This window comes from Sorex fumeus, unplaced genomic scaffold, assembly GCF_029834395.1.
Source record: "Sorex fumeus unplaced genomic scaffold, SorFum_2.1 ptg000034l, whole genome shotgun sequence".
In the NCBI taxonomy this organism is placed as follows: domain Eukaryota; kingdom Metazoa; phylum Chordata; class Mammalia; order Eulipotyphla; family Soricidae; genus Sorex; species Sorex fumeus.
In genome coordinates, this window is record NW_026606091.1 from 23,990,930 (window position 1) to 24,014,034 (window position 23,105).

Consider the following 23,105-nt stretch of genomic DNA (forward strand, 5'->3'; position numbering starts at 1 on the left):
TAAATAAACCTTAAAAACCAAGTACCTACCCAATACCACTGTGAGTGACAGAGAATAATTAGTGGTAGTTTCTGAGTACCGTAGGAGCGATGCCAAAATTCAATAATTCAATAAATAGATAAAAGCTAGCTTTCTGTTCATGGCTACACTTTAAAAAAAAAGTTTTATTTATGATGGGTTGGAGCGATGGCACAGCGGTAAGGCGTTTGCCTTGCACGCAGCCAACATGGCCCACCCGAGTTCGATTCCTTCGCCCCTCTCAGAGAGCCCGGCAAGCTACCAAGAGTATCTCACCTGCACGGCAGAGCCTGGCAAGCTCCCCGTGATGTATTCGATATGCCAAACACAGTAACAACAAAGTCTCCAATGGAGACATTACTGGGCCCGCTCGAGCAAATCGATGAACAGTGGGAGGATGGTGACAGTATTTATGATGGGTGAGACATGATTATTACCATAATGAGATCCATGTAGAAAATAAAATTTAATGCAATATACTTTAGATTCCAGAGTTGAAAACTTATATGTGTAAATGAGAATAGGCATTTTATTATTATATTGTATTAACTAGCTTTAATTTGCTTATTTACATCCACCCCTCTCAGAGAGCCCGGCAAGCTACTGAGAGTATCTCACCCGCATGGCAAAGCCTGGCAAGCTATCCATGATGTATTGGATATGCCAAACACAGTAACAACAAGTATCACAATGATATTGGGTCCACTCAAGCAAATTAATGAACAACAGGAGTGACAGTGACAGTGACAGTGATTTACATAGGCCAAATCATAAGTTGGTTCTTAATGATTTATTTTCTGATCATTCTATTAGCCATTTCTAAAGAATTATTGGAAAAAGCAATGTAAAGTGAATTTGTTAGTGCCTAAGGGAGCAGGTTGGGATTGGGAGGATAATTGGGGATATTGGTGGAGGGAAGGTCACACTGGTGGTGTCGAATCACTAAATGCTTGAAACAACTCTCTCTCTATATATATACATATATATGTATATATATATTACATATATAACAACTTTATCAACCACAGTGTTTTTAATAAAAATAAATAGCCTGAGGTTCTCAACCCTGATATTCAACATGAAATTTTCCAAAGGCTTTTGAAATTCTTTTTTTTCCTTTTTTTTGGGGGGGGGGCGGGTCACCCTGGTGATGTACAGGGATTACTCCTGGCTCTGCACTCAGGAATTACTCCTGGTGGTACTCGGGGGATCATATGGGATGCTGTGGATTGAACCCGGGTCAGCTGCATGCAAAGCAAATGCCTTACCTGCTGTACTATCGCTCCGGCCCCAGGCTTTTGAAACTCTTTATCAATCTCCTTTGCCATCTTGCTCATGAATGAAGGCTCTACAGAGCCATCCTTTTTTCTTCTTTTTTTAAGAATCCTGAAGACAATTGTTGGGTTGGAAAACTACTCTTCCAAGGTGGACAGTTCATTGTTCACTATATCAACTATTGGATCTTTGAAAGCTGGATACACTTTCAGCTGGACACTGGAATGGAGACCAACTGCCCTCTAGACAGGGAGCATGAGTTCCATCTCTAAACTCAAGAGGATGGTCCTAGTCCCCCACTGTCAGGGACAACATGAAGATGAGATCTAAAATAACAGCTCCAGAATAGAGAAGGGATCACTAAGTCAATGACGGTTGGAGGGATGGCTCAAGATGGGAGGTATGTGCTGAAAGTAGTTAAAGGACCGAACGTGATAGCCTCTCAGTATCTATATTGCAAACCATAATGCCCCAAAATAGAGAGAGAGTATGGGGGAAACTGTCTGCCACAGGGGGAACACTGGAAAGGGGGGGAGGTACACTAGGGACATTGATGGTGGAGAATGGGCACTGGTGGAGGGATGGGTGTTCGATCATTGTATGACTGAAACTTAAACATGAAGGTTTTGTAACTGTATCTCATGGTGATTCAATAAAATAAATAAATAAATAAATAAATAAATAGATAGATAAAATGACAGGGGGTTGGAGCAATAGCACAGTGGTAAGGTGTTTGTCTTGCAAGCAGCCAGCCCAGCCAAGCCGGGTTCAATTTCTCTGCCCCTCTCGGAGAGCCCGGCAAGCTACTGAGAGTATCTCGCCTGCATGGCAAAGCCTGGCAAGCTACCCGTGGCGTCTTTGATATGCCAAATACAGTAACAACAAGTCTCAAAATGGAGACATTACTGGGCCCGCTCGAGCAAATCAATGAACAACAGGAGGACAGTGCAGTGCAGTGCTACTTAATATATATGCCAAAAATCTATTTGGGCTGGAGCGATAGCACAGCGGGTAGGGCATTTGCCTTGCACGCAGCCAACATGGCCAACCCGAGTTCAATTCCTCTGCCCCTCCCGGAGACCCCGGCAAGCTACCGAGAGTATTTCGCCCGCACGGCAAAGCCTGGCAAGCTACCCGTGACGTATTTGATATGCCAAACACAGTAACAACAAAGTCTCACAATGGAGAAGTTACTGGGCCCGCTCGAGAAAATTGATGAACAACGGGAGGACAGTGACAGTGACAGTGACAGCTCCAGTGCTGGAGAGAATAGAGCGTTTGCCTTGCCTGTGACTGACTTGGGTTCAATCCCCGGCACCCCAGCTAATGCATCCTAAGCCCGGCCAGGAGTGACTCCTGAGTGCAGAGCCAAAAATGACCCCTGATCATTGTGGGTGTGGCCAAAAATAAATATATAAAAATGACAGCTCTATGGGTAATTTATCCCCTGGGAATTTCCATGAGTCTAATATTGGTTACTGTTTTTTTACTGAGGAGCCACACCCTATTACTGTGCTCAGGCTCACTCCTGGCAGTACTCAAGCGATGATCAGTGCCAGAGACCACACCTTGGGCTCCTGCTTGCAAAGTCCATGCTCAGGCCTATGGAACCTTCTTCCCTGGCCTACTGAGCACAGCCAGGAGTGATTCCTGAGCCCAGAGCCAGGAATACCTCCCAAGCATCACCAGGTGTGGCCTAAAAACCAAACCAAAAATACCCTAATCTGTGATTACCAAGCAGTGGTGGTAAAGGCAGGGAAACTAAGGTGTGGACCAGGATTGGCGTCAGGGCTATGGTGGATGGTTGGGGGCACTTTTGTGGTGAGGAAGGGGCAGTAGTCAAAACCATAAGCACTAACACTCCTGTAATTACATTTCCTATGCTGTAATAGAAGTTTTAATTACATAAAATAGCAATAAAAGAAGGAGGAGATCTCTGGTCTCCATGTCAACTTTAGGACAAGAGTGCAGGTCAGTGAAGAGCCAGCCTGTCTAGCGGGGACAGACCATAGACGGGGACAGACCATAGCGGGGACAGACATAGAACTGGGATTGCGTCTGCTTTTGCTGAAGCTTTCTACCCCTGGCACCTAGAAAACACTTGGCACATTGTGTCTATTTAAAAAATCATTTGTTAAAGAAGGAATAAACAGTGTTTCCTGGGCTCGAAGCCTAGTCCTGCTTCTCATTTGCTGTGTAACCTGGAGAAATGCCAAACCCAAAACAGGATTTCTGTGGTCCTTTAGGATTGAATAGATGATTGGGGATTTGGTGTTTCTGAAACTCTGATGAGCCCTGGAGCCCACTGAGATGAGTGGGCACAAGGGTCAGGTCAGGTGAATTGATGGCTGTGTGACCTGCCCAACTTCTGTGATGAGCCAGATGGGCCAGGACCCCTACATCCCTGCATCCCAACAGATGTAGGGACAAGGCCTGTGTGCTGGAGACGGCCAAGTTCAGAAGTTCTCAAAGTTGGAAGGAGAATGAGAGAAGGTACTTAATCTCTTTTAAATTTTTTTTAAAAAATTGTTTTTTCCTTGTAGTGCTAGAGATTTTGTTTTGTTTTGTTTGTTTTTACACCCAGCAGTATTAATGCCAGGAACAGAACCCTGGGCTTCTGCTTGCAGAGTTCCTTGCCATTTGAAAGCTCTGCCCGACCCTGCAGAGCTGTGGAAGGAACCGGGCCTCCCACGTGTAAGGCGCACACTCAGCTGCAGCTTTTTTTTTAATTTTTTATTTTATAAAGTAGTTCACAATGGGCTGGAGCAATAGCACAGCAGGTAGGGCATTTGCCTTGCACGCAGCCAACATGGCCGACCTGAGTTCGATTCCTCCGCCCCTCTCGGAGAGCCCGGCAAGCTACCGAGAGTATCTCGCCTGCATGGCAGAGCCTGGCAAGCTCCCCGCGATGTATTCAATATGCCAAACACAATAACAACAAAGTCTCATGATGGAGAAGTTACTGGGCCTGCTCGAGCAAATCGATGAACAATGGGAGGACAGTGACAGTGACAGTTCACAATATTTGATTACATTTAATATTCAAATACCTCCCACCACCATACCATATTTCGGGTGTTTCCATCCCAAATCCCAATCCCTGCCCCAAAACTGAACCTAAATAATATAATATTTCCCTCTGAGGTTGGTTGCCTCCTACTTTGAATCCCATCAAATGTGTTGCAGTACTCTTGGACTATGGGTAGGATGTGTCCTATGAATTGTCGAGGGGCTGCAAATGCAGCTGCACAGTCCAGGGAAAGGTTTACTTGTGGATGAGGCTCAGCCTGAGCATGTGGAGAGTGGCTGTGAGCAGGGTGGCATTTGAGTTCCGGAGGTTTTTGGCTGCCAGGGCTGGGTCCCTTGGGCCAGGGAGGAGTCTCGCCCACTCCCCCCCTGCCCTGGGGCACCCTGAGTAGTGAAACAAGCCTGGCACAGGGTCATGTTGCTCCCTTCCAGGAGAGAAGGATGTATTATCTGGATGGTAGCCAATGTCAGTCAGCCACAGCTTTAACCTGAGAAAGTTTTTTTTTTTGTTGTTTTTGGGTCACACTTGGCGATGCACAGGGGTTACTCCTGGCTCTTCACTCAGGAATTACCCCTGGCGGTGCTTGGGGGACCATATGGAATGCTGGGAATCGAACCCGGGTCGGCCGCATGCAAGGCAAATGCCCTACCCACTGTGCTATCTCTCCAGCCCCTGTGTTGTTTTGTTTTTAAAGTGAGATAGACCATTACAAAGCTGTTCATGATCGGGTTTCAGTCATACAATGTTCCAACACCCATCCCTCCACCAGTGTAGTTTTCCAGCACCAGTGTCCCATGTTTCCCTCCCACCCAACCCCAACTCTTTCCCCGAAATCCCAGCTAGCCTCTATGGTAGGCACCTCCGATCTCTCTCTCTCTCTCTCTCTCTCTCTCTCTCTCTCTCTCTCTCTGTGTGTGTGTGTGTGTCTCTCTCTCTCTCTCTTTCATATTTTGGGCATGATGTTCTGTAATACAAATACTGAAAGGTTATCATGTATGTCCCTTTACCTACTGAGAAAGTATTTTTTAATAAGCCTTTGACGAGAACTTCATTATCTAGATATAAAACAAACGACGTCGCGGTCAGGGAGAGAGTATAGGGGTCAGGGCAGGTGTCTGATCAGCAGCAGCATGACACCCCCAGGGCCTGGCACCGAACCCTGCCTGGTTGATCGAGTATCTGTCAGAGTAGCCTCTGGGCACCCCCGTCAGGCCCCTGACTCAACTCCTTTCTGACTCAGGCCCTGTGGGGAACATCCTGCCTGACCCAGCCCACTCTCTCCATAGGAAGGCACCTACAAGGTCATTGGCATTGTGAACCAAATGGCAGTCCACTTCAGCCAGGTCGGGAACCTGGTCCCCAAAGACTCCGATGAAGGCCGGCGGCAACACTTTCGTGATGAGATGGCAGCAGGTAGGCCTTGGTCTTGGCAGCTCTCAGAAGCAGATTGCTGGGTTAGGGTCTGGCTTTCCCAGTATCAGGTCCAGCTTTCCAAGACAAAACTGTGTGCTAATAGGTGTGAGCATCACGCCATGGTGGGGGGGGAGGGGTAGTAGGAAGTGGGGCAGGGGCTAAGAGGCCATAGAAGCAGTTGAGGGGTTAAATCACTTGCTGCTAAACCCCCGGCCCCTCCCTGGCACCTCCTGGCACCATCTTTCCCAGGTTCTGAGGGGTCTGTCAAGGTGGTGATCTCAGAAAACGAGAACCTTGAAGAAGAGGAGGAGCCCAAGGAGGCAGAAACTGGCAGCCAAACGAACACTGAGGTGCGGGCCCTGCTGCCCCCCACTCCCACCCTCTCCTGCTGCAATGCCAGCCATGTGCAGGGGCTGCAGGGGCGACTCAGGATGGGGGGCAAGGACCCTGGCCAGAGGTGCCAACGGCTCTGGCATCATCACCGTCTCCCACTGCCCACCGCACCACCCACTCTCTTTTTTTTTGTTTTTTGGGGTCACACCCGGCAATGCACAGGGGATACTCCTGGCTCTGCACTTAGGAATTACTCCTGGCAGTGCTCTGGGGACCATATGGGATGCTAGGAATCGAACCTGAATCAGCCGCGTGCAAGGCAAACGCCCTACCCGCTGTGCTATCGCTCCAGTCCCCCCTCCACACACACACACACACACACACACACACACACACACACACACACTCCTTGTCTGCCCTCCACTCCCCAAGGACTCCCCTGAGGCTGGTGCTGTAAGGGCTGTGTCCTAGGTGGCTGAAGCCGTCATTGAGGAGGAGCTGTTGACACCCAGGCAGCCTCTGGAACGCAAGCTCACCAACAAGTTCAACTTCAGCGAGAGGGCCTCGCAGACCTTCAACAGCCAGATGCGGGTAGGGAGGAAGACAACACCCATCCCCGCCCTGTGACCCGGCTGTTTGTTTTCTTTCCTTTTCCCCCTTTGTCCCCCAAGAGAGCTGGGCAGCCTGGGCTCAGGTCCCGGCTCAGAGGGCAGGTTCAGGGAGAGTAGAGTGAGAAGACTGCCACCCCTCCAGGCTCCGGGGAACTTGATTTAAGCCCTGAAGAGGAGGTTCTATGGGAGAAAGGTGGGGGTTGGGGGAACAGGGAACTGAGTTCCCTGGACTGAAGCTGAAGATCCCTGCCAGGGCAGGCTAGAAAACGTTCCCGACTCCCTAAGTTCCAGGCCCCCTTGGGAGGTTGGTCAGGCGAGAGACTCTCACATGGAGGCTGTTCTGTGCTGATGGAACGAAGGCTGGGCTTCGGGGCAGCCCCTCAGCTGTACTCCGTGCTGTCACCATGCAGGTGTTTGGGATTCAGGACTGACACACCATAACGAGGGGCATGCCTCTGGGCTGTGGAGTCAGAGAGACTCCCAGCTTCAGGGAGGAACTGCCCCCAGATTGAGAGACATTGGCCTCTGAGTTCTGCGGGGGGCTGACCCGAGTCTAGCTGTCCCTGCACCCTCCACCCACCTCGGGATCTTTCTGTAGAAGCTGGCACTTCCAGTCTCCACTGCCCCTCGTCTGTAGCTTGGCATTCCTCTGTAGGAGGCTTTGATGGGAAAAGAGGTGGGGAGGGAGTGTGTGTGTGTGTGTGTGTGTGTATGTGAGAGAGAGAGAGAGAGAGGGAGAGGGAGAGGGAGAGGGAGAGAGAAAGAGAGAAGTGCCTGCCATAAAGGCAGTTGGGGAAGAGAGAGAAAGAAAGAGCAAGCTAGCAAAAGACAGACAGACAGAGAGACTTGCCCTGTGGGAGTCCCAGTCCTACCCCACCCTCAGCCCTAACTGAAATCTTCCCCTGGAGAAGTGAGAAATGATAAAGGCTTTCTGGGGCGGGGGGTTCCTGTTGTCATTGTTCTCTAGAACCGGGAATGCCAGATGGAGCCCCCTCCCAGGACAAACTTTTCAGCCACAGCCAATCAGGTGAGACCTTGACCAGTCTACCAGTTGTCACTCATTCCACCCCCACCAATGCATTCTCCCCAGGCTGGGCAACAAGGGAGAGAAGTGTGCAGCAAGGGAGTCCTCCGGCCACCTCCTCTACCCATCCCCCCGCTCCATGTCTGAGCCTCAGGTACCTGGGACAGAAGGCCCTGACCTAGTGGCCACCAGACCAGTCACATGCCCCCAGCTCAGCATCCTGCTTGTCTCTCTGCAGCTGTCCTTGGGCTTCTCTTGATGCCAGGCAAGGATTTCCTTCCTTTCTGTTTATCGATATGCCAAAAACAGTAACAACAAGTCTCACAGTGGAGACATTACTGATGCCCGCTTGAGCAAATCGATGAACAATGGTCGGACAGTGCCACAGTGCTACAGTGCTGTTTATCCTTAGGAGGTGGGGTCAGTGCTGTCGACAGCCAGCCCCTGCAAGTAGGGTTAATCCTGTCTCTACGCTGAAGGTGGAGGCTTTCTTTCAAGCTCCTGGCTTGCAATCCTTTATATCACCTGCAAATGCAAGCCAACTTGATGTCTGCCCATTTCTCCTGCTTGGTAGGGATTTTATTTATTAATTTATGGTTTTGATCCCCACCTGTGGTTGCTTAAGGATGACTCCAGGCTCTGTAAACTTGGGGGTTGCTCCTGGCAGAGCCCAAGGAGCTCATATACAGTGCCAGAGACTGAACTGGGGTCGGCTGCATGCAAGACAAGTGCTGGAACCCTGTGTGTTCTCTCTGGCCTCTGGTAGGGGTATTAGCCGGGAACGGTTCTGATCGCTAGCTGACAGTGCAGCTATACTTAGGGTGGGCAAATCTAATCTGCAATTTGCCTACAAACTCCTCATCCTGTCCTATAACCGATGGAGGGCAGCAAGTACACTGAGCTGCAATGGGCCAAGCAGATGCTAAGGACGCATGGGATGGAGGCAAGAGGGACACACAATCAACTCCTCCACCCCTAATGGCTGAAGAGCTGCTGGCAGGGTGCAGAGTTTCGCCTGAGATGATACCTCTCATTTTATTCTGGCCTAGTGGGAAATATACGATGCCTACATGGAGGAGCTGGAGAAGCAGGAAAAAACCAAAGAGAAGGAGAAGACAAAGACTCCAATATCTAAAAAAGCGGGGACGATGGCTATGAGGAAGATGGCCTCCATGGAGTCCCAGGTTTGGTGAGGGTTCTTGCAGCTGACTGGGACCATGTCCCTGGGTAGGCAGAGTCTGGGTGTCCAGGAGAGCATCTGCGGGAAGGTGTAGGCCCACTGCAACTGCCCCTGGCATTCCAACACCCTCCAACCTGACGTAGGTTGGGAGGCCAGCAGAGACTTTATTGGGCTTGGGGCAACAGAAAATATGAACATTACTGAAAGCTCAGTGTGTCGCCTAGAAATTCTGGGGAGCTCACCCAGCGTTGGAGGAGGTGAGAATAAGGCATTGCCTGCCTAGGCAAGAGTTCATGGGGCGGACCCGGAGCGATAGCACAGCGGGTAGGGCGTTTGCCTTGCATGCGGCCGACTTGGGTTTGATCCCCAGCATCCCATATGGTCCCTTGAGCACAGCCAAGAGTAATTACAATAAGTGTATGAACCAGGAGTAACCCCTGTGCATTGCTGGGTGTAACCCAAAAAGAAAAAAAGAAAAGATTTCATGGGGCTTGGGAGGGTGGTTGAACTTTCAGTCCTGATTCTATTTGAGCTCCTGCCTTTTAAGTGAAGTCTTCAGGGCGAGAAGGCAGGGAAGCACTGAATACAGGCACCAGCAAGTCAGATAAGGGCTGGGACCACCCAGCACCAGGTGGCCATAAGGAGTCATGCAGGCATCATTACAAAGGTCTTTTGGTTGGAGAACCCCCCTGGGTGGGGGGGGGGGGTTGGGATGATCATGACGGGAAGGATCAAGGCAGGAAGAGACTGAAGGATCCCATTTGCCTTTTCAACTCAGAGAGAACTCAGTCCAGAGCCTGAGTGCCAGTGTGTACATGAGGGTGGGTCGGGCTGGCGGCAGTCAGGTTTGAAGAAGGAAGATCGCGTTCAGGACCGCGGAGAGCTCCTGCACCAGGAACTGCTACCCCACCCCAGGGCCAGTGAAGGAAGGTGCTCCCTTTGCCTGCGGGACCCTGGCCAAATGTCCACACTTCCCGGCCCAGAGCAAATCTTTCTCACCTAATAGAATCAGCCCCAATTGGGTTTCGTTCCTAGGCTGAGCAGTTAGTGATGGTGGCCATAGTGGGGACTGGAACTTTGAAGTGAAAGGTGGGGGGCGTTCTCTGCCCTGGGGATCATCTTTGTCCAGAACCTCCCTCCCCCCTGCATCTTTCCTTAGAACTTATCAGCTTCAGAAGGGGCGACTGTCCCAGGCCTGAGTTTTCATGACAAGTTTGTCTGTGAGCTCGTGCCAAGTCAATTCATTTCAGAAACCCTGCTGACGGTCACCGAGTCCCCGTAGCTGAGATCGAAAACTGTCCTTGTGTCTAAGCCCTCCCAAGGAGCTGGTGGCAGGACTGACCTCTGTGTACCCCCATCATACCAGGTCCTTTGAGCTTGGCCAGAGCAGAAGGCTGTGATTCTGGCAGGCTGCAGTCATTGGGGGACACAACATGCCCCGCCCCCTGATTACCTTAGTGTGCACCCTTTTCCCAAGAACTGAGCTCTCACTGGAGCCCCAAGGACTAGACTGGACTTTCAGTCCCCTGACATGAAGAGAGTGACAGCCCTTCCTCAGAACTCAGGTCTGGTTAGGCAGGAGTGAGATTCAAGGGAGGGGAGAGAACAGAATAACTTGTAGGGGAGAACAAAGCAACTTGTATGATGGTTTCATGAGATGGGTCTCAGGCTTTGACGTGGTTAATAATTTGGGGAGAGTGTTCAGAAATAAATGCAGGCTTGTCTGAGCTGGAAGATTAAGGCAGGAGTGACTCCAACTCCTGATACAGCCTAGACCAGTAACGAAGGGCCCTTGAGGACCAAAAAATGGGGGTGGTTAGGCTGGGAAGAAGATGAAAACCTGGGTCCCAAGCTCTGCCACTTACAAGCTGGGTTTTCTGAAACTGTCTCCTCATGTATAAAGATGTCCAGTGAGACCCACTTTGCAATATTGTCATGAGGATCCCAGGTGATGTAGGTGTCATCCTGATGTAATGCTCGCTTGATTCTGATTGGGCAGTGGTGGCTGACAGCACCCAAGAATTCCAAGTTGAGGGTGGGGGTGCTGTTCTTCGGCCTTGGAGGCACCATCACCATACCCATGATTCTCAGTGGCTGGGGGGCCCTGGGTAGGAAACCCACTGAAATTAGTTTAGGCTGATGGTCTTTCTGGCTCCTGAAGATGCTCATGACATGGAAGCATATTGCCAAGAAAGTTCCAAGGGGAAAGGAACCTGGGGGTCTGGGGATAGGGGCCCACACTGGTGCCACATGAAGGCTGAGGACTGTGGCTTTCAGTCACTGGGTGAATGTCCTCAGTGACTTTCCTGAGATAAACTTGGAGTTGGTAGGGTAGGAAATGGAAGGTAGAAGACAGGTGCCCAGCTGGGACTTCACCACCATCAAATGCACATTACAGCTGATCCTTAAGATGACCCAAGGACGCAGGTGCCTAACTCAGTCCCTCTTTCCTACTCTGAGATGAGACTTAGAGCTTAGATAACCGACCAAAGTGGTCGTGGCTACTCTGTGTGGTGTCTTGGGCATGCAGGTGTGGGCCCCAGAACCCCTCCTCAGCAATGCCTGATACCTTCCCTTAGGAAAGTCTCCCCCTGAGTTCTTCTGGAGGGCCTTGGGCTCTGATTGTCCCACCTGCCACCTGCCACAAACTCTTTCCTCCTTTTTTTCTCTTCTTACGGTTTTTGGGCCACATCCAGCATTGCTCAGAGAATCACTCCTGGTGGCCTCTGGGAACCATGTGGGATGCCGGGGCTCAAACCTGGGTTGGCCACATGCAAGGCAAGAGCTCTACCTGTTTTATTCTCCCTCTGGCCCCTCCTTGCTCCTTTCTGAGCCTAGTTTATGATTCACTTGAGTGAGTTTGGGGGATTGCACATACTAAGCACTGGTTCCTGGTTCAGGTGAGTTATCTCCCTGACTTGGAGTGGCCTGTTTTCACATCTACACAGTGAATAGCCCCCTGGATCAGGACTCAGCTCTGCCTTGAGCACTCTGTGTGCAAGCCCATCTCTCCCTTGCTTTCAGCATCTCTGTGTCTTCCTTAACTCTCTAGTATTTTTCAGTTTTTTGGGGGATAGGCCTTACCTGGTGATGCTCGGGGCTTATTCCTGGTTTATAGCTGGTGCTCAGGGCTTATTCCTGGTTCTGTGCTTGGTAGTCATCCCTGGTGGGAATCAGAGGAGCATGTGGCAGGGCTGGGGTGCAGGGGATTGAACCTAGATTCACTGCCTGCAAGGGCCGCACCTTACTGGCTGTACTATTGCTCTTGTCCCTCAAGTGTTTGTTTTCATCTTTGGACCACACATGATGGTGCTTAGGGGTTACTCTCAGCTCATTGCTCTGTAAGACACTCCTGGAGGTGCTCAGGGGGACCCTAGGGTGCTGGGGATGGAGCTCCAGCCCCTTCAGACATCTCAGAAACCTCTGAGAGCGGCTTTTGTGGGAGTCGTTGTTAGTGCCACAGCTGGGGGGACTTTTGTGACCCCTTCAGCGGAGCTGCCTAGCCTCCCTTGTCTGCTCTCCTCTCCATGACCCGTCTGGGCTCCCTGAGGTGCCCTGCACATGTGCTGAGAGAGACACCATCTGCAGAGGGAAGTGTGTGAAGTGCCTTCAGACGGATGCCACACTTGTTAGCACAGAGTCCCATGACGCTTGTGAGCTGGGGGATCCCAGCAGGAGGTGACAGGGTGAGACACAGTGACTGAGCGGGCAGCGTGTGGTGTGGGGCATGGAAAGGCATTGCTGAGCCAACGGCAGGCCTGGCTGGGGCTCCAGACCCCACTTTCCCTGTGCCCCACCCCCATGTCCCCACAGAGCGATGACATCACCAAAGTGGCACAAGCCGCAAAAATTGTGGAGCGGATGGTCAACCAGAACACGTATGATGACGTTGCTCAAGGTAAGAGGGGGAGGCCAGAATGATAGTACAGCGGGAAGGGTGCTTACCTTGCACACGGCCAACCTGGGTTCAATCCCTGGCATCCCATATGGTTCCCCAAGCCCACCAGGAATGATTCCTGAGCGCAGAGCCAGGAGTAACCTCTGAGCATCACTCAGTGTGGCCCCAAACCAAATAATCACTGTCACTGTCCTCCCATTGTTCATCAACTTGCTCAAGCGGGCCCAGTAACGTCTCCATCATGAGACTTGTTGTTACTGTGTTTAGCATATTGAATACGTCACGGGTAGCTTGACCCTTGACCCTTGCCAGGTTTTGTCATGCGGGCAGTATACACTCAGTAGCTTGCCGGGCTCTCCGAGAGGGGCAGAGGAATCGAACACGGCTCGGCCGGGCCAGCTGCGCGCAAGGCCAATGCCCTACCGCTGTGCTATCACTCCAGCCCAAAACCAAATAATAATAGTTATAATTATAATAATAGTTTATTATTAAGTGGGGAAATGCGGCCAGTAACCATGATGTAGGTATGTTTTTGTGCAACCCTGCTCCATCCTACAGATACAGGGGGAAAAGAAGCCGTCCCTTCCTGAGACTGGAGGGCGCGGAGATCTCAAAGGGCTGGTATGCAGGCTTTGCATACTGGAGGCTCAGGTCGGATCCTCAGCACTGCATGGTACCCAGAGCACTGTCCATTGAGGTCCCCCAAACAAAAACAACCATAAAAGCACCCCTTCTTGGGGTTGGAGCGATAGCACAGCAGGTAGGGTTTTTGCCTTGCACATGGCCGACCCAGGTTCAATTCTCAGCATTCCATATGGTTCCCCGAGCACCACCAGGAGAGATTCTTGAGTTCAAAGCTAGGAGTAACCCCTGAGCTTTGCCAGGTATGACGCAAAAAGAAAAGAAAGCACCCCTTCTTCTTCGGGGCATCTGTAGGGAGATGGGACTTATGCAATTGTCATTGATGGAACCATAAAGTCACCAGCATATTTAGGAGTCTGGGGTCCTTTTCCCACAGCCCCAAAGGCAGCAGAGCAAGACTGTCACCCCTGGGACAGAGAGTTAAGACAGCAGGGAGGGCGCTTGCCTTGCACGAAGCCAAGTCAGGTTCGATCCCCGGTACACCCATATGTTCCCCTGAGCCCTGCCAGGGGTGATCCCTGAGCGCAGGGCCAGGAGTAAGTCCTGAGAAGCTAGAGAGGGCTGCAAACCAAACCAACCAAAACCATCACCCCTACTTTGCAGAGGAGGAAACGAAGGTCAGTTAGTTGGCAAATGCAGAGGGACCAGAGCAAGGTCTTGAGTTTCCCAGTCAGTCCAGGTTGGGATGGCAGGGCAGGGTGGGGGTGGGGGTGGAGAACACACAGACCCTAGAATGTAGTAGACAGAGAGAAGTATTCGGGGGGCGGGAAGGACCTCAAGAATGGAAGAAAGGAAATGAGGGCTGATGGCAGCCATCAAGGAAGACTCAAGGGAGGCTGAGTCAGAGGCCAGGGACAGGCAGGTGTGAGAGGGACATCAGCAGAAGGGGAATGTTCTGGGCAGGGGAAACAGACTGGAATGGGGTCCGACCTGAGGCAGCAGTCTCAGTGACCCGGAACTGGGCTTTGTTGGACTGGGGCCAGGGTTCAGGCAGGAGGCATGGGTTGGAGCCAGCCAGGCGCTGGGGGGCTTGAGATGAACGTAACAAATATCCTGTGGAGAATCTGACCTTTCTTTACAGAGAGTTCAAAGGAAAGGACCTGGCAGGGCACAGCCCCGAGAGCAGGGCGAGAGAGGATGGGGCTGGGAGGAACGCAGAGAGAGAGAGGTGGCTCGGCATGGACTGGAGGGGGGGCCTTGACACACTTTACCCAGACCCCGTGATAGAAGAAACTGTCCGTCACAGTGGTGGGCAAGCACCTGGGAATGGCCAAGGTACCCGGCATGGTGCATGCCATCGACACGGATGATTTTATTTCCTTCTGACAGCTGACTGTCAGATGAACACTGCTATCATCTCCCTTCTGTAGAGGAGGGATTCAGGCTAGACTCAGCAGTCTGCGAAAACCCCAGCTGGTAAGAGACCTGAGTGGGGGCCCTGGGGACTGGAACGAGAGCCCCCTGAGACTCCTCCACGGCTGCTGCCCTTGGGTGCTCGCTGCAGGGTCACTGAACCGGAAGAGACATTTCAAATACACATTCAATAGGTCTGCACTGGTGATTAATTAGCGATGAAATGAAGAGAGATTGATTCAGAACCTCTTAAATGCCAGGGGCCTGGGAAATCCTGACGCCTTGACAGGTCTGGGGCGACGGGATACTTCCCATGGCAGGACTCGCACATTCCCCCAGTGACTTGGGTTCCCCCGGGAAGTGTTGTTTTCATTCGGTCCCCAAGGCTGGCAACTCCTGGCTCCTGGCAGGTCTCTGTCTCTGACAGCCTAGGGGCTCTTCTTGGTGACTTGCTACTTGCCTCTCACCCCAGGGACAGAGAAACCGGCACTGCCAAGAGCAGAAACTAAAACAAGCCCCCTTGTTATCATTCCGGCTGGAAAACGGCCTTGAGTGCTTTTCAAAGCTGTCAAAGTACACAGCAGCCATGAATGAATTTGTCACTCACACAGCTTGGCTTCCTGAAACCCGGCCTCTGCAACCAGCCCACAAAAGGGCCGCAAGCATGATTAATAACCATGGAGAAACTGGCCGGGGCGAACCTTTTTTCATTTATAAGAACACAGTCACATAAGAATGCATTGAACTTTGATTTCCTTTAATTGCCTACTCCTTTTCCCTTTGGGAAAGCGCAATCATGAGGGCGAAGGGAAAATAGAGACGCGTTTGCCAATTAATCTCTCTGAAACTAAACGTTTTCAAAGACAGTCAGAGCCCAGGGATGGCTCGTGGGATCAAGGCTCTCCTCTCGCTGGCCACTGAGGTCTTTTTTTTTTCTTTTGGTCTCAGATATTTCTGAGGTTTGCCTGTGATCCCACGACCTCTAGGTATGGAGCTTTGTACAAGCCTGGAGCTGTGCTTGGGCACGGATGCCCTTAACCGGGCTGGAGCGGAGGATTTCATTTCTAATTAGTCACCCTCGGGTGGAAAGAAGGCACAGGAACATTTCACTGCTGTTGGTTTGTTTCACTGCATTCTTGGGGCAAGCAGTGGGAGTCTGCTCTGTGGCCCACCCCTATGCGAGGGTGGACATGATTTGAACAGGTGTCCTGTTCTCCAGAAGCAATCTTGAGGGAAACCAGGTGAAAGGATAAATAGATGCAACCCAGAGGGTTTTTTTTTCTTTGCTGTTGCTGTTGTTTTGGGGTTTTTTTCTTTTTGGGGGGGTGGGGAGGTTGGTTTTGGGACCACACTCGGCAATGCTCAGGCGTTATTCCCGGCTCTGTGTTCAGGGATCGCACTTGGTGATGCTCAGAGACCACATGGGATGCGGTATCGAACTGTATCAGCCGCATGCAAGGCAAATGCCCTATCTTCTGTATCCTATTTCTATCTTATCCTATTTCTCTGGCCCAGAGGAAGATTTTTTTAATTCTTTTAAATTTTTTATTGAATCACTGTGAGATAGACCATTACAAAATTGTTCATGATTGGGTTTTAGTCATACAGTGTTCCAATACCCATCCCTCCACCAGTGCACATTTCCCAGCACCAGTGTCCCCAGGTTCCCTCCCCCCCACAACTCTCCCACCGCAGACTGCCTCTATAGCAGATACTCCTCTCCTCTCCTCTCCTCTCCTCTCCTCTCCTCCTCTTCTCTCCTCTCCTCTCTCCCTCTCTCTCCCCCCCCTTTCTCCCCCTCCCTCCCTCTCTCTCCCCCCCCTCTCTGGCTCCCCTACCCACCTTCCCCCAGGGAGAGATTTTCAATAGAAGAGAGGTGGAGCTGGAAGTCTGGAATGGAGGAAGAAAGAATCCGCTCAACCAGAAATTGAAGTTCTCACAAAGAGCAGGAGGGGGAGGAGGGGAAGGGGGAGGAGAAGGAGGATCTGATATGGAGTAGATGCAGGGGCAGGGTGTTTCAGACATGGAACCGTACATAGAACCCCACAGAAACGTGCGGCCACTCTATTCTTTGACACTAGCCCAGAGGATGCCGACAGTTGGCTGGAAATGGCTTCGAAGCAGTGACCAGGGCACTGCTGTGGGCAAGGAGCCTCTGTGCGGAGGTGCTGTTGAAGGCTTGCACGGGGTGATGAGGCGGGCTGAGAAAGTGGCCTCTCTGCTCTACAGTTGCAGCTCTGTGGGGCAATGAACTGGAAAAGGACTTGTTTGAGTAGGAAGAGCAATTAGGAGGATGTTATAAGCCAGGTAACGGCTACTGGGGCCTGAACCTGGACAGTGGCTGAATTTGGAGAGCTGTGAATGTATTAAAAAAAAACTGAATAAATAAAGGTAACCAGGGATCAGCTAAAGGTAACCAGAACGCTCAGTGAGCTGAGGCAGGCTTTGCATGCAGGAGGCCCAGGCTCCATCTCCCAGTGCCACACGGTTCCCCCAAGCACCACCAGGAGCAACCCCCAAGCACAGAGCTGGGAGTAACCCCTGTGCTCCCCCAAAACCAAACACATTTATGGGAAGGAGTTCACTGGAGGAAACTCTGAGAGATAGTAGGAAGAAATCTCAAGGAGGAGGCGTTCTTCCAGTGGAGGCCAGAGGAAGGAAGGGAGCCTCTACCCAAGTTAGGGGGAAGGAGAGGCAAAGCATGTCAGGAAAGAGATCAATTTGAGTTCAGGCAGTGGGCGGGGAGGGGGTCGCAACTGGGCCTTTGTCCCTGCAGGGCGGCCACTTTGGTGTCATTTACCTCAGCCCCTAGGACTGTACAGGGACTCATTCAGAGAGCTGGCTGCGTGTCAGGTGGGGGTCGGGGTCTGGTTTTCTCTCCCCCCAGCACCTCCCGTGTGTCTCACTCACGTCCTCCTCACCACAGCCCTTGGCGGGTTGTAACGTTTCCCACTCCTACTGGGAAGCCACGGAAAGGCACACCAGTGAGGGGTGGGCTGGCGACGCAGTGGGGCAGCCCCCAGGACCGACTTTCGCCTTTGCGTGTTTAAGATTTTAAATATTACGAGGATGCTGCGGACGAGTACCGGGACCAGGAGGGGACCCTGCTGCCACTCTGGAAGTTCCAAAACGACAAAGCCAAGCGCCTGGCCGTCACCGCCCTCTGCTGGTGAGCGCAGACATTGCAGCAAGCCCGAGGGGTGCCGAGCCCCGCCGGGCGCTTTAACTACCCTTACTCACCTGTAGGCGCTGGGTGGGGGAGGGATAAAAGGTGGCTGGGATTCTTAGGAAACTGGGGCGTCTTCCCAGATCTCCTAGCGGGACCGTGGACGTCTGCGGTGCAGTGTCCTCGGAAGAGCCCCCTCCAAAGGTTTTCCTGGGCCAACGGGTTTGTGTTTCTCTGGCAGGAATCCCAAGTACAAGGATCTCTTTGCAGTGGGGCACGGCTCCTGTAAGTACCGAGGCTAAGTACCCACTTGCTCCACGCAGCGCTGCGTGCCTGCAGGACTGTCGGCTGGAGTGGAGGAGGCAGTGACCAAGGTGGTCGCTGCCCTCAGGAGGCTCACCGGGGCAGGGCAGGGGATGACCAGCACACCAGCACTTAACGCTGTGTGAAGGAACCGGGCAAAATGAGCCCCAAGGAGCCTTTGTGGTGGAGTGGTGGAGAGAAGGGGACCCCTGGGGGGCCAGGTCTGGGGACTCAAGCCCCGGAGCAGGGAGGGAGCCTTCGAGGGGTTCTGGCTCAGGCCCCCAAGGACCCCGTGGGCTGTTCCAAGAACCTTCACCAAGGATAGTGACCTCTTTGGGGAAGGCTTTGAAGGAGCTTGTTTGTTTTTGAGCAGGGGGCACATCCAGCAATGCTCAGGTGGGAATTGCCCCCAGTTTAAGACCGTTTCTGACTCCTGGCTGTGGGCAGGAGAGCCCAGGGTGCTGGGAACTGAGCTGCACAGGGATGGGCACAGCCAGTGGGCAGCGGGCAGCGTTCCAGCACGGAGGGGGCGGTGACCTGCTGGCCAGAGTGGAGGAGTGGGGTGGGGGAGACCCAAAGAATTGGGTGACATGTTAGAGGGACCTTACGGGGTCAGGGGGCAAGCAGAGCGGGGGGGGGGGGAGGGCATGTACTTGACATTCGTCACTTGGCCCCTGAGCCCTGGGAGACGCCCATTGTCCATAGGACTCTGACACTCTGACTCTTGCTTGTCAATCCCCGCCCCCACGGCTCCTGGCACTGTGGTCATGGACCACCCTGGTCTTAGATTCGGGCCCCCGGGAGACAGCCCTACCTCCAGGCTGGCCCAGACACTGCCCCTTCCTGACGGGAGAGGGCCCCCCGATTCACAGGAGCCGCTGCTTCCAGGGTGACACCCGCTCTCATGCCTCTCCCCTCGGACAGGTCTACCCCCTCTCCCCGGGGGCAGGGGGGTGCTTGTTATTCCTCTCAGGGAGGGGACCTTGGAGCTGCGCCCGGTCTCGTGGTCTGGGCGCCTTGGAGGGTGCCCTCAATGGGCGCTTTGTGTGTCCACTCATGAGGGCCGCTGCCCAGCAGGGCGCTCCCTCCCTCTCCGGCAGCCGAACTCACACATTCCTCCCCTCCACCACAGCTACAGGGCCTGGAACCCAACTGACCCCCAACAGGCCTTCCCAGGAAGGGTAAGACCCCTCCCCGAGCCACTGTTCTCAGTGGAGCTCCCACAGTCTTTTGCAGGCAGGGACCTGCCCCGGGGGCCTCCCTGTCCTTTGTGGGTCCTTTCAAGCATCCCTGTGCCACTGGGCACCTCCTGCTCCAGTCCAGGAAGAGGCCCCCCTCCCCGCTGTAGCTTGAGCTGCTGTGCGACCCCCGTGAGCACCCCCACGGGCACAGCGCATCTGGGGCTTGAAGCAGGCCTTGATGTTCTAGGTGCTGAGTTTGAGCCCTGACTCTGCCTGGTCCCCCCAGCATCTCTGCTAGTGGCCCCCCAGCACCACTGCTCCAAGCCCCAGATGCACTGTGCCCACAGGGCTCCTCACAGGGGTCGTGCAGCAGCTCAAGCTACAGCGGGGAGGGGGCAGCCTCTTCCTGGACTGGAGCAGGAGGTGCCCAGTAGCACAGTGAGCTGTACCACGTGACCAGCCCCGAGCACAGAACTGAACTGCCCACCTGCTCAGGCCAGCTGAGTATCGCCGGGAGTAGTCCCCCAGTGCTCCCTGAGCACTGCCTGGGCCCCCTTTAGCATCCCCCACCCCACCCCTCCAAAAAAGAGCAAAGATGACCTGTGAGCTCTAGGCCTCACCCACACAGAGAGAGCAGTCGGTGCTGTGCTGAGTCTCTCCTCGCCACCGAGCCCCCAGCTTCCCTGAAGGTCCCTGGGGGAGTGCGAGAAGGGATCAGGGGGGTTGGAACGGGTCAGAGGCACCCCCACGGCAGGGCCTGAAAACTCAGAAGTTCATCTCTCCTCCAGAGACCCTCAAAACTTCCTTTATTCCTCTTCCACGAAGGGCTGAGAAGGGACCCACAGCACCTGGAATTCCCTCCTGGGGTTACCAGGGAGTCCCAGAATTCCTTCCTGAGGTCACCCGGGAGTCCCACATTCCCCAGTGCCCAGGAGCTTCCCTGCAAGCTGCAAAGACAGAGGCCAACAGTCCTGCAGGGGCAGGTGGTGTTGGCTCCCCTGCAACCCTCCCCGCCCCCACACAGTCCTCAGAAGCTCCCCAGACTCCCCTGCCCATCCCACTCGGCCTCACCCAGACAGACTGACCAGAGAACTGGGGATCGCTGTTGGGTGAGGCCTCCCCCTAGCTGGGGATTCCTCTGAGCTGAAGGGATTCCTTCCAGCCCCTTAGCCGATCTGCGACAGGGGAATGAGACTCCTCATGGTTTACCAGGCGGGTGTAGCGGAACCGATCCTGGGCATCCTATCTGGTCCTGACGGACAGGCTAGCCCGCGGGCAAGGGAAGGAAGAGTCCCAGTGGCCACAGCTTGGAAGGACAGAGGGTCCAGCTGTCCCTCGGCCCAGTGTCCCGTGGGCGGCAACTCAGAAGGGGGGCAGAGTCCCAGCACCAGACCTATTCCCAGTGATGGGGCCCGGCCTGTCCAACCTCCCCCCCCCCCCAAGAGCCCCTTGTCGGGAATTCAATCTTGCCCCATCATTTGTCAGCCTCACTAATTAAGCAGTGTTAATTTCATTTACTGAAAATGGAAATTCATCCACCTCATTTCTCCCTGTTCATCCTCCACACACAGAATCCATCACTCCTCAGCTGCTGGCTGCATAAAATTTACAGGACTAATTATGTTGTCAGGTCTCTCTGTAAATAGAGTCTATAAAGGCCACCGAGCTTCTCCGGGCTGGAGTGGAAGGGCATTCTCGTTGTGAGCTTAATTACTGCCTAGTTATTTAGGTTCTCAAATGTTTGCCTCATTTTCCCTAAATCAAATTAAATGTCCCGCTTGATGTATTCTGTCTCCGAGGCCTTGCTCCGGGTTCCCACACTGTTTAAATATGAGTCCTAATGAATTGGGCGTGCTTGGAAACGGAGGCCACTCACGGCCTGGAAGCCAAGCTGGGCCCTGCACCGCCTGGGGCCACACTGGAGGCCTGGGGTCCACTTTAGCCGTTTCTGGGGGAGGTCAGAGTCGGGGAGCCTTGCCTGAGTCCTCTGCCTTTGGAGACAGAGGCAGTCCTAACCAAAAGACTTTTTTTTTCTTTTTTTTTGCTCTTTTAGGTTACACCCGGCGATGCTCAGGGGTTACTCCTGGTTCTGGACTCAGGAATCACTCCTGGCGGTGCTTGGGGGACCTTATGGGATGCCGGGGATTGAACCTAGGTGGGTCATGTGCAAGGCAAACACCCTACCCGCTGTACTGTCGCTCCGGCCCCAAGGGAACACTTCTCAGTTCCTGGAGTCTGAGGCTGAGGGGACCAGGCTGTGGGGAGGTGATGGAGGCTTAGCAGAGCGACAACACAGCAGGTAGCACGTTTGCCTTGCACGCGGCAGACCCAGGTAAGCTCCCCAACACCCCGTAAGGTTCTTCGAGCCCTACCTAGAGTGATTCCTAAGTGCAGAGCTAGGGAGTAACCCCTGAGCAATGGTGGGTGTGCCCCCCCCCGTCCAAAAAAAATAATAAAACCCCCAAAAAAAAACATGTGATTCCTCCAAGCACCCCCAGGAGCAAACTACTCCACTCTCACCCTCTTCCAAGCCCCTGAGCAATGTGGGATGTGGCCCCAAAGCAAAAAGAAAAGATAAGCTGGGGAGGGGGAGGGGGAGGGGGGTCCCTGCTCCCCACTACCACCACCACCACCACCACCACCACCTCCTGAGACACAGGTCAGAAAGCCGGCCTGGTGCATGACACTCGGCCACACCCTCGATGACACAGAGCCATGTGGACACACCCTCTGGTGGCTCTGCAGGGGGGACTTTGTCACCTCACTTTTTTCCCCCAGTTCTAGCCACTGCCACAAGCCATGGGTCCCCTTTCCAGAGAGCGACTGCCCCCGCCCCGCCCCTGCCCAGTGGTGTTCACCTCCCTCCTGCCGCTCCTGCCCGCCCTCTCCTCCCCAGGTCTTGTCTCCTCGCCCTTCTTAACTCAGTCCCATCTGTAAAACTTCTCTTGCTGTGCAGAGTACAGATTTGTGGGTTCTGGGGATTAGGACACTGGTGTTCCCAGGGATGGGACGGGGTGGGGGGACACTATTCTGCCCACCATACTCCATCCCCCAGGGGCTCTTGTGTAACTCAGTTAGGGGCTTATTAAAAAGCAAGAAAGAAGCAAGCAGACGCCAAGGCGGCCGCCTTGGCAACTGCCGCCTGGCTGCTCCGGCCCCTGTCGCTGCAGCTTTGCTGGTGGCCGCTGACCTGGCTTCAGCCTGAGCTCCAGGAGCCCTCCACCTGCCTCGCCTTCCTTGATTTGCTTGCTATTTGTCTTTTTTTTGGGGGGGGGGGAGGGCCTCCGTGGTCAAGGCTTGTTCCTGCCTCTCCAGGCAGGGATCCCAGCTGGCGGGGCTCAGGGGACAATATGTGGTGCCAGGGATGGGACCTGGGCAGGCAGGTACCTTCCCCACTGTCCCGTCGCTTGGGTCCTCACCCTCCTTGAATCCTGGGCAGGGGCCAGGCTCCTCCTGACAGCCAGAAAGCTCCGGAGTAGCATGCCCTGCCTCCACCATCGCCACCTGCTACTTTGCAGGTCAGGATGCAGCCCTGGGACTGAAGCCCCCACTGGTCCTTACCAGTTTGACGACATCCCACCTTCCCAGCAGAGGAGTAGTGTGTTCGCTTTTTGTCCCTGCATCTTGCAAACCATTGCAAGAGGCCGGCAGAGGGAGAGAGATCTTTGGGATTATCCAGT

The 23,105-nt window shown here is 53.4% G+C and overlaps 1 protein-coding gene across 1 annotated transcript in view; it reads left to right on the forward strand.

Annotated features, from left to right (window-relative positions):
* Positions 1 to 23,105, forward strand: part of DNAI1 (dynein axonemal intermediate chain 1) — a 69,496-nt gene that overhangs the window by 27,744 nt on the left and 18,647 nt on the right. The window contains 8 exon segments of the mRNA XM_056117275.1: positions 5,608 to 5,734; positions 5,984 to 6,084; positions 6,512 to 6,658; positions 7,646 to 7,705; positions 8,752 to 8,886; positions 12,696 to 12,780; positions 17,827 to 17,944; positions 18,183 to 18,226. Coding sequence (XP_055973250.1) covers positions 5,608 to 5,734; positions 5,984 to 6,084; positions 6,512 to 6,658; positions 7,646 to 7,705; positions 8,752 to 8,886; positions 12,696 to 12,780; positions 17,827 to 17,944; positions 18,183 to 18,226 — 817 coding nt within the window.